At 39.2% G+C, this 15194-nt stretch overlaps 1 protein-coding gene and 1 non-coding gene across 3 annotated transcripts in view; one reads left to right on the top strand and one right to left on the bottom strand.

Annotated features, from left to right (window-relative positions):
• Kdm2a (lysine demethylase 2A) overlaps positions 1 to 15194 on the bottom strand; it is an 85082-nt gene that overhangs the window by 44486 nt on the left and 25402 nt on the right. The window contains exons 2-5 of one of the 2 annotated variants that reach the window (XM_052761203.1): positions 5532 to 5649; positions 3419 to 3557; positions 2466 to 2544; positions 2041 to 2087 (exon numbers count right to left, since the gene is read on the bottom strand). In XM_052761203.1, the coding sequence (XP_052617163.1) occupies positions 2041 to 2087; positions 2466 to 2544; positions 3419 to 3548 (256 nt within the window). In that variant the 5' untranslated portion in view covers positions 3549 to 3557; positions 5532 to 5649. The remainder of the gene's footprint in view (positions 1 to 2040; positions 2088 to 2465; positions 2545 to 3418; positions 3558 to 5531; positions 5650 to 15194) is intronic. The other variant, XM_052761202.1, reaches the window with a different exon arrangement.
• On the top strand, positions 4767 to 4873 carry LOC128095725 (U6 spliceosomal RNA). The gene has a single exon (XR_008213337.1). It is a non-coding gene; the product is annotated as a U6 spliceosomal RNA (small nuclear RNA).

Raw genomic sequence — 15194 nt, 5'->3', positions numbered from 1 at the left:
TTCTATTATGTGTTCCTTGTACCACCACACTTGACCTTCTACCAGCCTTTTAAATCCTAGAGAAGTCACTGAGGTCAAACATAAGGGCACTCTAACAGCTTAGAGGTGGAGAAACAGCAATCTGTGACAACAGCACAAGTCTCCAATATTTCCACAAGACCTTTCTTACCCATCCCTGGCTCCTGTAAAGCTGTGTGTTCTGCTTTTGGAAAAAATATGCACAACTGCTTCATGGGTTCTGGTTGGTGAGGATTGGGGGATGTGGAAAACTGGTCATTACTATGCTAAAAACTGAAATTAACCTTATTGTCTAAATCTTTCTCTGGCAGTGGCAAACCTTCAACAAAATTCCACAATAGTTACAACAGAATGGATGCATTCTATCAAGGCAATAATCACATAGATGGAGAAGAATCTTGTCATATTCCCAGAAACTTCACTGAGTCTGTATTTTAAGTTATCAGAGACAATTCTTGTGGAGGTCATTTGTGAAGTGCAGTCATAAGAATATCTAAGCAAGGGGATACAAAGAGGCTCAGCAGTAAAGAGCAGGTGCTACTCTTGCAGAAGACCCCAGTACTATACTCAGCACCCAAGTTAGGTGGCTCACAACTACCTGTAACTCCAAAGGATCCAATCCCTCTTACCTCTGTGAGCACCTGCACTCATGGATAACACACACATACATATGACTAAAAAATAAAAATCTGCCAGGTTGGTGGCGAACACCTTTAATCCTATCACTTGGGAGGCAGAGGCAGACAGATCTCTGAGTTAGAGGCCAGTCTACCAAGACAATAAGAGCTACATTTGAGAGACCCTGACTCATAAATAAATAAAAAGGAATTTTAAAAGTCAACACAGGAAAGCTATGGCTGTCTATTGCCTTACTTTCCTAAAAGTTACTAAGAAAGAAATGAGAGGGGTTGGAGAGAGATGGCTCAGCGGTTAAGAGCACTGGCTGTTTTTCCAGAGGACCAGGCTTCAATTCCCAATACCCACATGGCAGCTCATAACTGTCTGTAACTCCAGTTCCAGGGTACCTGACACCCTCATGCAGGCAAAACATCAATGCACATAAATATAAAAAAGAAAAAAAGAAAGAAATGAGAGACTGAAGATATAACTCAGTTGCTAAAAGAATGCTCACCTAGCATGGACAAAGCCCTGGATTTGATCCCCAGCTCCAAATAATCTGGGTATGGTAGCAAATGTCTGTAACTGCAGCACTCAAAAAGGGACAGGTAGGTAATTAGTTTAAGGTCATCCTTGGCTACATGGTGAGTTTCAGATTAGGCTAGTTTACATGAATCTCTGTCTAGAAATCACAATAAAAATAAGGGGTAAGAAGTGAACTTCTACAATGTTGAGTACTCAAGAGTATCTAGGCCTCCTAAAAGAGCTGTGCTTGAAAGGAATGGTAAGGATATTGATCACTCAACAGATTTATTAAGCACTTGGTCCACAAGTTGTCCTAGGTACCAGTAAATTCATGGGTGACAGGTGCTTAGAATAACAGAGCATTAGAACATGAATAATACAGGAATCAAGAGAATTTAGGCTGTCTGTGACTTTCACCTCTCAGATCAAGCAAGTTTACCCAGCAGTCGAACAAGGATCTAAGTGGCAAGAGGTGGTGCTACAATATTTAATTTCCAAACTAAGGAACAGTACTATCATATACCACAAAACAGCAAGAATCAGAAGAATTCCTTTTTTCCTTTCTATGTTTGTTGGAAATATGAAATACTTTATATCATTTTACTGCCTGATCACAGAATATAACAGTTATCACCCATGTCTAGATTTTAATGAACAAAATTTAAAAACTTTTGTCTTTGAGAAAAATTTCCCCTGAATATGGATAGTTACTTTCCAACTTCCTCCATATATAGTTTTCAATTTTTTTTTTTTTAAAATAGACTCTGGTGTTCCTTTGAGAGAATTCTGAGTTGCTCATTAAATAGTTCTTTTTAAGGAAATATATATTTTGATGTTCCTAAACCTCAAAGATGAAGAGGCCAAAAGTTTATTACTTACCCACACACATTTTGACATCATTCACTGTGAAGTCTGGATCCGGCATCCTATGAAATAAATACCAGTAAATGGGAAGCACTACTTCTCTAATCAGTATAGAGAACTCTACAAAAATATCACAATCTTCATGTTTAGCTTTAAGTGCTTTTAAATATAAATATATTTATATAGATAGAAAAATCAAAATGTTAGTAGCAATTATCTAAGAGTGATAGATTCAAGAGACTTAAGCTTTTTTAAGTTCATCTACACTTTTCATTTCTGGGTATATGAATCACTTTTGAAACAAGAGACACACTTGACAAAGTAACTGGGAAGTTATTTTCAATTATCTACTGCTCTGAGTTCTCAACACTGCCATTGTCTGAATCCCTGAGTGTAACAACCACTTTGTAACCATCTCAGGCCAGCCACAGAGCACTTACTTTATTCCAAGTCCATCAGAATTCTTGAAAATCAGAGGGTCTCTCAAGCCACCCCGCTGGATATACTCTACATTAAAATCTGAAACCATAGGCAAAAAAATATTAGAGAGGAATTACTGAAAAAAGGTAAAAAGAGTATAAAATAATTTTTTTGTTGTATGGTTTTTTGAGATAGGGTTTCTCTGTGTAACAGTCCTGGCTGTCCTGGAACTTGCTTTGTAGACAGGCTGCCTGACTCCCAAGTGCTGGGATTAAAGGCATGTGCCCTCACACCTAGTTTATAAGAGGAAATTTAAGTACACACATATTGACAGTGTTTGTAACTTTGTGCTTAAGGTTGTGATCATACAACTTTTGTGTGTTACTAAGAAGCATCTCTTAGGAAATATGGAAAACACATTGAAAATCAGGATTTGAGGGTAGTAGTCACTTGAGCAAGTGAACGACTCTTTCATACATCCTAATTAGAAATTATCAACATGTCTCTTAACAGACAAAATAGTATGAACATTATATATTCAATATCTTTTTGCTAGGGATCAAAACTACATGACACATGAAGAATCCCACCTCATGAAAGGGATCATTGTACCTTTTTCTCCCTTTCCCTCTCACCAAGGTTTCTTATAGCCCAGGCTGGCCTTTAACCATTCCTGATCCTCTTGTCTCTATTTCCCAAGTGTTAGGATTACAGGCACATGCCACCATACCTGTGCTATTTTCAGTTAAACCCAAGCCAAGAAATGACAAAATAAAAAGGCCTTATCCCCAGTAACATTCTTATTCTATAAAAGAATAATTAAAATTTAGCAGAGAATGAGCATTGAGACAAAATAAACAAATATCATCAACAGACAATATTTTAAAGTTGTACAGATGCTAAACCCATAGTTCTCAGAGTCAATGACTTCTTAAACCAAGGGGCTCAGGATCTGAACCAAAATGATACTGACCTTTTCCCTCCATAAAAGTAACAAAATTGGCATTATATTTGTTGGTGTGAAGCTTCTCTTCCAAGTCAAAAGTTCTTTTCCCTTCAATTTCATCATCTGAAATGCCATCATCTTCATAGCGACGTCGCATGGTACCACGCTGTAAAAGGATACAAAGATGAAATCATGCACTGTGCTTCCTCTCTACTACAGTCACTGCTCCCTAAATGTAGACTATGAGTTCCAGTTTTAGTTGCTAGTTTAAATCATCCACTTTCTTTTCTCCAGGCTCAAGATTAACTGATATTCTCAGAATGCACAAAATAGAACAAAGTTTTAATAAGCTACTGGGCTTCCAACCTATGAGTTTACATTTTGTTTTATTTCTGTTTTTGCTTTGTTTTTGAGACAGGGTTTCTCTGTGTAGTCCTGTATATCCTGAAACTCACTCTGTAGACCAGGGGAGACTCAAACTCAAGAGATAAATCTGTCTCTGCCTCTAGGATTAAAGGCATGCACCACCACACCAGCTGAGTTTTATTTTTGCTACCTCTTTAAGCCTAGAGATATAAATTCACAATAAAAACATAACCAATTCAGATCTATTAAATATCTATCATGGCTTCTCGGAGTGCGGACATTTAAAGACATTCAAATAAGGGCTGGAGAGATGGCTCAGTGCTTAACTGCATACTACTCTTTCAGACTTTTTTAATTCAGTTCCCACTACCCATGTCTGACAGTTCAACTGATTGCAACTTCAGCTCCTCCAGAGATCTAATGCCTGTGTCTGTCCTCATATACCAGCACTCACATGCACAAATTCATACATAGACACACACCTCCATATAATTAAAATAAATGAATACACAATTTAAAAAAACATTAAAATATATAGACAAAATTTTTCATTGAGAAGAAATTTATCTAAAATTAAATTTGTGAAACAATCTCAACAGTAGCCTAAATTAGGGGTAGGAGATGGCTCAGCAGTTAAGACCAAGCACTGTTTCTTTCTTTTTTTTTCCCTTTTTTTCCAGACAGGGTTTTTCTGTGTAGTTTTGGTGCCTGTCCTGGATCTCGATCTGTAGACCAGGCTGGCCTCAAACTCACAGAGATCCGCCTGGCTTTGCCTCCTGAGTGCTGCTGGAATTAGAGGTATGCGCCACCACCGCCCAGCCCAAGCACTGTTTCTTGCAGCAAATACAAGTTCAGTTCCCAGCACCCATATCAGGTATCTAACAACTACTTGTAACTCCAGTTCCAGGGTATTCTAAGGGCACATGCCGAAACCCAGGCACATATACACCTAATTAAAAATAAAATCTTGCCACAATAGACTGAATTCATGAGACAAAATAAATCTTTCATTCTCGCTTCGGCAGCACATATACTAAAATTGGAATGATACAGAGAAGATTAGCATGGCCCCTACGCAAGGATGACACGCAAATTCGTGAAGCGTTCCATATTTAAATAAATAAATAAATAAATAAATCTTTCCTCTTTAAAAAATAAAAATAAAATCTTTTGCCTAGTGGTGTTGATGCACACCTTTAATCCCAATACTCAGCAGGCAGATCTCTGTGAGTTTGAGGCCAGCCTGGTCTACCAAGGGAATTCTAGAACAGCCAGACCTATTACACAGAGAAAGCCTGTCAAGAAAAAAACCAAACAAACAAACAAAGAAAAAAAACCCTTTGAGATTTATGAAATTTCATGTCTAGAAGTAAAAACCTTAGAAGGAAATGACATGATCTGCATTTAAAATTACACCTCCAAACACATACACTCCTGCCCCTCTCACCTCTACATTGGGGTTCCAGCCAAGTTCAGTTTCCTTCTAAGCATCTGTATCACCCCATTTATACTGAGAGAAAAATTATGTCTTTGTTTCGAATGCACCTAGGAACTTTTAAAATTTCTGTTTTGTCTTTGAAATAAGGTTTCATCTGGCTGGCCTACAATTCCTGGATCCTGAAATCCTAGATTCTGTCTCTTACTGTCACTAAGCTACTTAATGATGATAAAAAGAGACCATGAAATAGGGTTTTATTAGGATTATTTATAAGGGAAACAATGTAAGAAAAACATATAGGGGCTGGAGATGTGAGTCAGTTAGGAGAGTACTTGCCTAGCACGCATGAAACATGGGTTCCATCTCCAGCACCAAATAAAACCAATCCAGAACTTGGGAGGTATAGGCAGGATTCAGGGTCATCCTTGGCTACAGAGTTCAAGGCTAGTCTGGGCTATAAAAAAAAAAAAAAAACCCTATCTAAACAACGAATTCCCAACGTTCAAATATATTAGCAACTGTCATTCTGAACATGAACCAATACTGTACTACACTTCTATTTTGGAAAAAAAAAAATGGCTTAAGTGTCTAGAGACAAGTCCTACATCATCTTCAAGTAGGTAAGATGTTTCTCGTTCCCCCAGTAGGTCTCTAAAATTTCTAAGTTGAGGCCTTATCTTTTGTGAAGAGCTTTTAAAATTATTTTTATTTTATGTGCATTGTTGTTTTCGCCTGTATGTATATCAGTGTGATGGTGTCAGATCTTAGAGTTACAGACAGTTGTGAGCTGCCTTGTGGGTACTGGGAATTGAACCTGGGTCCTCTGGAAGAGCAGCCAGTGCTCTTAACTGCTGAGCCATCTCTCCAGCCCATGGAGAGGTTTTATGAAGCTGCTTTTTAAAAATTTATTTATTTTTATTTTATGTGCATTGGTGTTTTACCTGCATGTATGTCTGTGTGAGGGTGTTGGATCCCCTGGAACTAGAGTTACAGACAGTTTTGAGCTGCCATGTGGGTGCTGGGAACTGAATCTGGGTCCTCTAGAAGAGCAGCCAGTGCTCTGAACTGTTGAACCATCTCTCCAGTCCCATGAAGCGGCATCTTAAAACATCATTACACCATGTCTAATCCAATTATAAAAATCTACCAACTGCAATTTAATATGAAGTGGTCATCCTGATAAGGTATTAAAGAACCCCTGCTTTATGTGAGAGGTATACCTAACAAAAATGAAAAGGTTCAAACATTTTAAATCCCACTTTCAAAGATAACTGACATATGTTTGCACATGCTGCTGTGAATCTCAGAAACTATTTCAGAAATGATCAGAAATGAATGCTATACATTTATGTGGCACTTTTAACGAGAATGTCCCCCACAGGCTCTTAAATACTTGATCTCCAGCTGGTAGTGGGATGTGGGCAGGTTTAGGAGGCGTGGCCTTACTTCAGTTTTGTTTTTCGAGACAGGGTTTCCCTGTGTAGCCATGGCCATCCTGGAACTTCTCTGTAGACCAGGCTGGCCTTGAACTCAGAGCCAAGTACAATATTAGTCTTTTAAACTCTTAAAGCCCTGGCTGTGTGGTGGTAACACAAACCTTTAAATCCCAGCACTTGGAAGGCAGAGGCAGGCAAATCACTGTGTTCAAGGTCAGTCTGGTAGAATACAGAGCCAAAAAAACTAAGACTGGTATCATTTCTAGTTTGCTCTGTCTGCTTCCTGGTTGGGGTTTAAGATTCGAGCATTCATCTTGATGCCCCAGTCCCCATGCCTACCTGTTGCCACATTTCCCCGATATGATAATGATAGATTCTTATCTCTCTGAAACCATAAGCCCAAATAAACTCTTCAATAAATTGCCTTGGACATCAAGCTTTATCATAATGATTTCTATTGTACTGATTACAATTTGCAACAGTAAAAATTTAATTAGGAGATATGGAGAGATAGCTGAGTTGCTCTTGCAAAGGACCTGGGTTTGATTCTCAGCATCGACACAGCAGCTCACAATCTATAACTCAAGTTTCAGTAGATTTGATGGCCTCGCTTCTCGCCTACTTGGGCCATCAAGCACACATACACAGTATACATACACGTAGGCAAAACATACATACACATAAAATGAAATAAAAATAAACCAGGAAATGGCATAGGTAAACACTATTTCTGGAAACTTTTATTGCAACTAAGTATATCCACGTATTACTATGTTAAGTGCATTTCCAGGCTGGGTATGACTCAATGGTAGAGAGTTCCTCTAACACAGACATGGCCCTGGGTTCCACCCCAAGCACCACTTGGGGGGAAAAAACTTTTGCTACTACAAATCAGCGAAAAACACTGTAATACAACATACTAATCTTCCTACCTAATCAATAAACTAAGCAAAATTACATACATACAATCTATAATCTACAGACTGAAAACTAAGCATTAAAGAAGTTAATTCACCTTATCATATCATCATGCTGTTATTACAGTGAGCACTGAATATCTTCTGCCACCATCTCCTCTACAGCCAATTCAGGCAAAAAAAAAAAAAAAAAAAAAAAGGCAAATGAGGTCATCCAAATCATCAGCTACAGATACAGGCATTCTTTCCTCCCCTCCAAACAGATTTTGCTATTCACCGTTAAGGCTCACTCCATAACGTGAAGGGCCTGCCTTGCCAGCAAACTGGTCAACGAAATTTACTTTGGAGCTGGTATAAGGATTACTGTTCCAATCCTGATCTTACAGAATTTCTTGTGTCAAAGCAACATTTAAGTAAAGACCAGGCATGGTAGAACATGCATATAATATAATCAATTCCCAGCCTTTCATAGACAGAGCATATCAAGTTTGAGGGCAGCTGGTGGCGCCCAAATGTTTGGCCAGAAATTCCACATAAAACCTGAAAACTTAAAAAAGGATTCTAAGCACACAAAAACAGAGTCAAACTTGGCTTCTTGCTTTTTCTCTGATGGGCTCTGTTTGCTGGCAATTAGCAGAGGCTCGGCTCCTTTAAGAGACAGTTTCCTGGGTCTGGAGAGATGGCTCAGAGGTTAAGAGCACTGGCTGCTCTTTCAGAGGTCCTGAGTTCAATTCCCACCAACCACATGGTGGCTCACAACCACTTGTAATGAGATCTGGTGCCGTCTTCTGGCCTACAGGGGCAATGCAGGCAGAATACTGTATACATAAAAAATAAATAAATCTTAAAAAAGAAAAAAGAATATAAGAATATTTGTGTGTGTGTGAGAGAGAGAGAGAGAGAGAGAGAGAGAGAGAGAGAGAGAGAGAGAGAGAGAGAGAGTTTCCTAACTCAGCATTAGCAGCAAAAACTGTGCAGCTCTTTTAAGAGGTCCTATTGCCAAACACTTAAATGGAGTTTATGAGCAGCGGGTAGCACACTACTCGGTGACAGCATCGACCTAGAAACTCTCCCAGAGCTGGTGGCAATACACATGGCTCCCCCCAGTACCTCTACCACGAAGCTAGACTCTCAGGAAGCCAAGAAATGGGGTGGAGCTGGTTCAGTGTGTTTAAAAATATACATAGGCTTAGGAGGGTAAAGAGAAGGTATAGACAGTCATAAAAAAGAAATATACAGTTTTAAAGGGGAGTGAATATTTTAAAAAAGCCACATAAAGATGGAAAATACACAGACAGTCTGGATACTGTATGTTATTGTGTTGTCTTTGAATTGTTCGACAGCTGAGGCAGGAGCAACAGCTGCTAAGAAACAGCATGCTAAGAGTTCTGCATCCAGAAAGGCTTCAAGGCTGCTGGCTGGGATGATCCAGCCTCACAGACTACTCCACTCAGGACTTGACCATAGTCCTAAATTTTCTCAAGGTCTCCCAAAGATTACCAATACCCCCAATCAGCAGGATGTAGCCTAAAAAACTATACTCACATTCCCCCCCCCCCAAAAAAAAAGGATTATGGATGTTTGTCTTTGTTTAGGGGGTTTAGTTACAAATTGTTACTGGTTATCGTCTCTTTCTACAAGAAGAAAGAGGGATATGATATAGAAATGATAGGAAAAAAGGGGAGATTATTGAATCTGCTTTAATTCAAAAAACAACTATTAATCTTACATATTTTGTATTAGCATGGATTTTGGTTTATTGATACAAATTTAAAGTTAATTTTATTATAATGCATGTTAATCTCTACTCTTGTTTAGGGTATTATGTTTATGTAGCTCATTAAAAAATGTAATATATAATTAAGAAATACAACTTGAGTTGGGCGGTGGTGGCGCTCTCGCCTTTAATCCCAGCACTCGGGAGGCAGAGGCAGGCAGATCTCCGTGAATTCGAGGCCAGCCTGGTCTACAGAGTGAGTTCCAGGACAGGCTCCAAAGCTACACAGAGAAACCCTGTCTCGAAAAACCAAAAAAAGAAATTAAACTTAACAGTAATCTTAATAATCTAACTTATAGTCATGTTAGTTAGGTTTCCTAGGTATACAGTTATATTTTAGAAAGATAGGTAATCTTCAAAACACTTCAAAAACCTACAGAATTTTAAAATGTTTTAAAAACTTAAGACTTTTTTTTTTTTTTTTGGTTTTTCGAGACAGGGTTTCCCTGTGTAGCTTTGCGCCTTTCCTGGAACTCGCTTTGGAGACCAGGCTGGCCTCGAACTCACAGAGATCCGCCTGGCTCTGCCTCCCAAGTGCTGGGATTAAAGGCGTGCGCCACCACCGCCCGGCTAAACTTAAGACTTTTTATGACAATGAGACATGTCTGCTCCTGGGAGCACCATTCTACTTCAAAGATGATGATGGGCATTGAAGAAACTCCATATGGAGTTTGTGGCAAAGGTTAGCCACTGGGCAAAAAAAGTGTCCTTGCCTCGACTGCTTGACAGTATGCTATATATATAAACTGGACATACAGAACCCATAGGAAAGTGACCACTCAACTTTGCAAAGAGAAGGCAAGTTGGTCCTTCCGGTTCCTCCTTTGCAGAAGAAACTGCCAGACATTCTGCAGGACACAGAGGAAAGTGACTGATGAACTTTGTCATTAGGCAGAACAGCCCTTCAAATTTCCTGCTTCACTGAAAAGTCTGCCAGATACTCTAGGCCTATATAGGCTTAAGATAGATGCCCCAATGTTAAAGGAAAACTTTGGGTGACTATCCAGGCATTCAGATGTCGCTGTAATTTCTAGAATTTTGGAAGTTGCTTATACTGTACTTCCTGTTTACTTAGGTAATAATATATTCTTCTGGAGTCTTTGATGGAGTTGAAGACTAGATGTTATAGTTTTCCTTAGTTATGAGAAAAGGTAAATTAGATACAAAACTTTATATTCTCAAAAATGAGAATATTTTCTTTAATTATGTCAAACACAAATAGACTAGGTATTGTAACTAATTCTTGCTTGATAATTGTTTTGTTATATGTAATTTTAGTATGTTAAAATGAAAACCTTCCTTTTTGATTAGACAGAAAAGGGGAAGTGCTGTGGGATGGTCTTTCTGTATGCTGTGAATATGTGTTGCTCCCACTGGTTAATAAAGAAGCTGCCTTGGCCTATGGCAAGGCAGGTTATACCAGCATCTCCAAGCAAAGATACAGGGAGAAGAAAGGTAGACTTGGGAGAGATGCTAAAAGCCACCCAAGGAACAAGATGTAATAGAACACAGGTAAAGCCACCAGCCATGTAGTGATACATAGATTAATAGAAATAGGTAATTTAAGATGTGATAGCCGGGCAGCGGTGGCGCATGCCTTTAATCCCAGCCCTCGGGAGGCAGAGCCAGGTGGATCTCTGTGAGTTCAAGGCCAGTCTGGGATACAGAGTGAGATCCAGGACAGGCACTAAAACTACACAGAGAAACCCTGGGGGAGGGGGGGGACGGACGGACAACAACATGTGATAGCTAGCTAGTAGGAGGGAGACATTCAACTGTCTACACATTCAATACAGAAAGGCCAGTGTCTTCAACAAATACTGCTAGAAAAACTCAAAATTCACATGCAAACAGATAAACTTAAAATACTAACTGTATGTTATCTGGAAGCAATGGCTCATAGATCTAAATGTGTACTACAAAACTATGCAACCTTTCAAAGATAATATAGGCAAAAACCTATGTTTGGCAATGAGGAGTTTGGGTTTTGATTTTATTTGTGAGACAAGGTATCATGTAACCCAGGCTGTCTCACACCTGCTTTGTAACCATCCAAGGGTTACCTTGAACTTCTGATTCTTCTGTCTCTACCTCCTTCAGTGCTCTAATTACAGATGTGTACCACCATACTCTTGTTTCTTGGTTCTTCAGTGCTCTAATTACAGATGTGTACCACCATATTCTTGCTTCTTGGTTCTAGAAACACCACCAAAAGCATGACCCATGAAAGAAATAATTGGCAAGTGGAAGTTCATTAAAATTAACAACTTTTTCCCATTGCCAAAGACACTGTTAAGGTTTATTTGTTTGTTCATTGGTTTTTTGATACAGAGTTTCTCTGCATAACAGCTCTGGCTATCTTGGAACTCACAGAAATCTATCTGCCTCTGCCTCCCCAGTGCTCGAATTAAAGGCATGAGCCACTACACAGAGACATCCCCAGCTCGAAAAACAAACAAACAAAACAAACAAAACAAAACAAAAAAAACCAAAAGAACTGGAGAGGGCAAACTATTCAAGAGAAAAGAATTATCGAAGCAGAAAACATTAAAGAAGTAGACTGAAGTAGGAACTATTTCAACAGAATAGGAAATCATGGGTTAGAAGAACAAGAAAGATTCCACCCACTATGGAGCTAAGGCAAACTATTAATATAAGAAAACTTTTTTTTATACCATTACTGAGAAATGAAGAACCTGCAAATTTACACACTTATAAAATTAGATATCTAAAAATAAAAAATACAAAGAAATGGGGGGGATCATGAAAAATGATAAACTCAGTTTATAAAGAGATGAGCAAATGATTTCTTAAAAGATTCTATTTATTATGTATACAGTGTTCTGCCTCTGTGCTAGAAGAGGGTGCCAGATTTCAATATAGATGGTTGTGAGCCACCATGTGGTTGCTGGGAATTGAACTCAAGACCTCTGGAAGTACAGTCAATGAGTGCTCTTAACCTCTGAGCCATATCTCCAGTCCTGAGCAAAGAATTCTTGCCTTCACCTGTCCCAACCCAAATTAAAGGTGGTACCTCTACTCCTTAACAAACCTTCAGTGGCTCCCACCAGTACAGGTAAAAATTTTCAGACAAGATCCTTGATGCCACAAGATGGCAAAAGATAAAATCAATTGAATATACTACAATATAATCAATTCATTTGTATGGCTTTGATGAACAAATAAAAAAAGGTTAAAAGAATAGAAAAAAAAAGATTGATTCTGATTTTTTGGGTTTTTTGTTTGTTTTTGAAACAGGGTTTCTATGAGTAGCTCTGGCTGTCCTTGAACTCAGATCTACCTGCCTCTGCCCAGCTCTGACTATATTTTTATTAAAAGGTAAGACCTGTTTGATAAGAACTTTAAGTCTCTAAAGAAAGAAATTGAAGAAGATATCAGAAAATGGAAGGATCTCCCATGCTCATGGATAGGTAGGATTAACATAGTAAAAATGGCAATCTTACCAAAAGCAATCTACAGATTCAATGCAATCCCCATCAAAATCCCAACACAATTCTTCAGACTTGGAAAGAACAATACTCAACTTCATATGGAAAAACAAAAGACCCAGGATAGCTGAAAGAATTCTGTATAATAAAGCAACCTCTGAAGGCATCACCATCCCTGACCTCAAGCTCTACTATAGAGCTATAGTAATAAAAACAGCTTGGTACTGGTATAAAAACCAACATACAGACCAATGGAATCAAATTGAAGACCCTGACATTATGAACACACATATGAACACCCGATTTTTTTTTTTTTTGGTTTTTCGAGACAGGGTTTCTCTGTGTAGCTTTGCGCCTTTCCTAGAACTCACTTGGTAGTCCAGGCTGGCCTCGAACTCACAGAGATCCGCCTGGCTCTGCCTCCCGAGTGCTGGGATTAAAGGCGTGCGCCACCACCGCCCGGCGAACACCCGATTTTTGACAAAGCCAAAACTATACAATGGAAAAAAAAAAAAAAAAAAGCATCTTTAACAAATGGCGCTGGCATAACTGGATGTCAATATGTAAAAGATTACAAATAGATCCATATCTGTCACCATGCACAAACTCAAGTCCACGTGGATCAAAGACCTCAACATAAATCCAGCTACACTGAACTTGATAGAAGAGAAAGTAGGAAGTACTCTTGAACGCATTGGCACAGGAGATCACTTCCTAAATATAACGCCAGTAGCAATCACACTGAGAACAACAATTAATAAATGGGACCTCTTGAAACTGAGAAGCTTTTGTAGGGCAAAAGACACGGTCAATAAGACAAAAAGACAGCCTACAGAATGGGAAAAGCCCTTCACCAACCCCACACCTGACAGAGGACTGAGCTCCAAAGTATATAAAGAACTCAAGACACTAGACATCAAAATACTGAACAATCCAATTTAAAAATGGGCTAAAGAGCTAAACAGAATTCTCAAAAGAATCACCACAAATGGCTAAAAGACATTTAAAGAAATGCTCAACATCCTCAGTCATCAGAGAAATACAAATCAAAATGACTCTGAGATACCACCTTACACCTGTCAGAATGGCTATGATCAAAAACACTAATGACAGCCGGGCGGTGGTGGCACACGCCTTTAATCCCAGCACTCGGGAGGCAGAGCCAGGCGGATCTCTGTGAGTTCGAGGCCAGCCTGGGCTACCAAGTGAGTTCCAGGAAAGGCGCAAAGCTACACAGAGAAACCCTGTCTCGAAAAACCAAAAAAAAAAAAAAAAAAAAAAAAACACTAATGACAGTCTATGTTGGAGAGGATGCAGAGCAAAGGGAACACTCCTCCACTGTTGGTGGGAGTGCAAGCTTGTACAACCACTGTGGAAATCAGTATGACGGTTTCTCAGAAAATTGGGAATCAATCTACCTCAAGATCCAGCCATACCACTCTTGGGCATATACCCACGCAATGTTCAATCATACCACAAAGATACATGCTCAACTATGTTCATAGCAGCATTATTCATAATAGCCAGAACCTGGAAACAACCTAGATGCTCGTCAACTGAAGAATGGATTAAGAAATTGTGGTACATATACACAATGGAGTACTACACAGCAGAGAATGACAGCATGAAATCTGCAGGCAAATGGATGGAACTAGAAAATATCATCCTGAGTGAGGTAACCCAAACCCAGAAGAACAAACATGGTATGTACTCACTCCTAAGTGGATTCTAGATATAAAGCAAAGGACAATCAGACTGCAACCCACAGAACCAGGGAGGCTACATAGCAGGGGGGACCCTAGGATGACTGTGGCTTATAATAAGTTTTGGTTTTTTACTCAATTACTGGGCAAGCCTCAGTGAAACATTTCACTATTAGGATAAGAATTTGTACTGTATCAAGCTGATAATAGAAAAATAAATAAATTAATTAATTTAAAAAATGGGGGGGTAAAACTATGCCAGATGCAGTGGCACATGCCTTTAATCCCATCCTGTTTGTTTGTTTTTTTTCTGAGACAGAGTTTTTCTGTGTAGTTTTGGTGCCTGTCCTGGATCTAGCTCTGTAGACCAGGCTGACCTTGAACTCACAGAGATCCGCCTGGCTCTGCCTCCCAGTGCTGGGATTAAAGCATGCGCCACCACTGCCCTGCCTGGCTAATCCCATCCTTTAATCTACAGAAGTAGTTCCAGAATAGTCAGGACTATATAGAAACTTTCTTTAAAAACCAAAGAGGAGGAAGGAGGGTAAGAACAGTGGGTCATGGTGGCATGACCCCTTAATTTAAACACTTGGAGAGCAGAGGGAGGTGGATTTTTATCAGTTAGAGGTCACCCTGCTCTCCAGAGGAAGCTCAAGGCCATTTAGAACTACACAATAAAACCCTGTCTTTGTCTAAAAAAAGAAAAAAAAAAAAGAC

The sequence above is a fragment of the Peromyscus californicus genome, unplaced genomic scaffold (genome assembly GCF_007827085.1).
Source record: "Peromyscus californicus insignis strain IS unplaced genomic scaffold, ASM782708v3 Scaffold_4__1_contigs__length_199733344, whole genome shotgun sequence".
NCBI lineage: Eukaryota > Metazoa > Chordata > Mammalia > Rodentia > Cricetidae > Peromyscus > Peromyscus californicus.
Note: the sequence above shows the minus strand (reverse complement) of the source record. Positions and strands in the feature narration are given on the sequence as shown.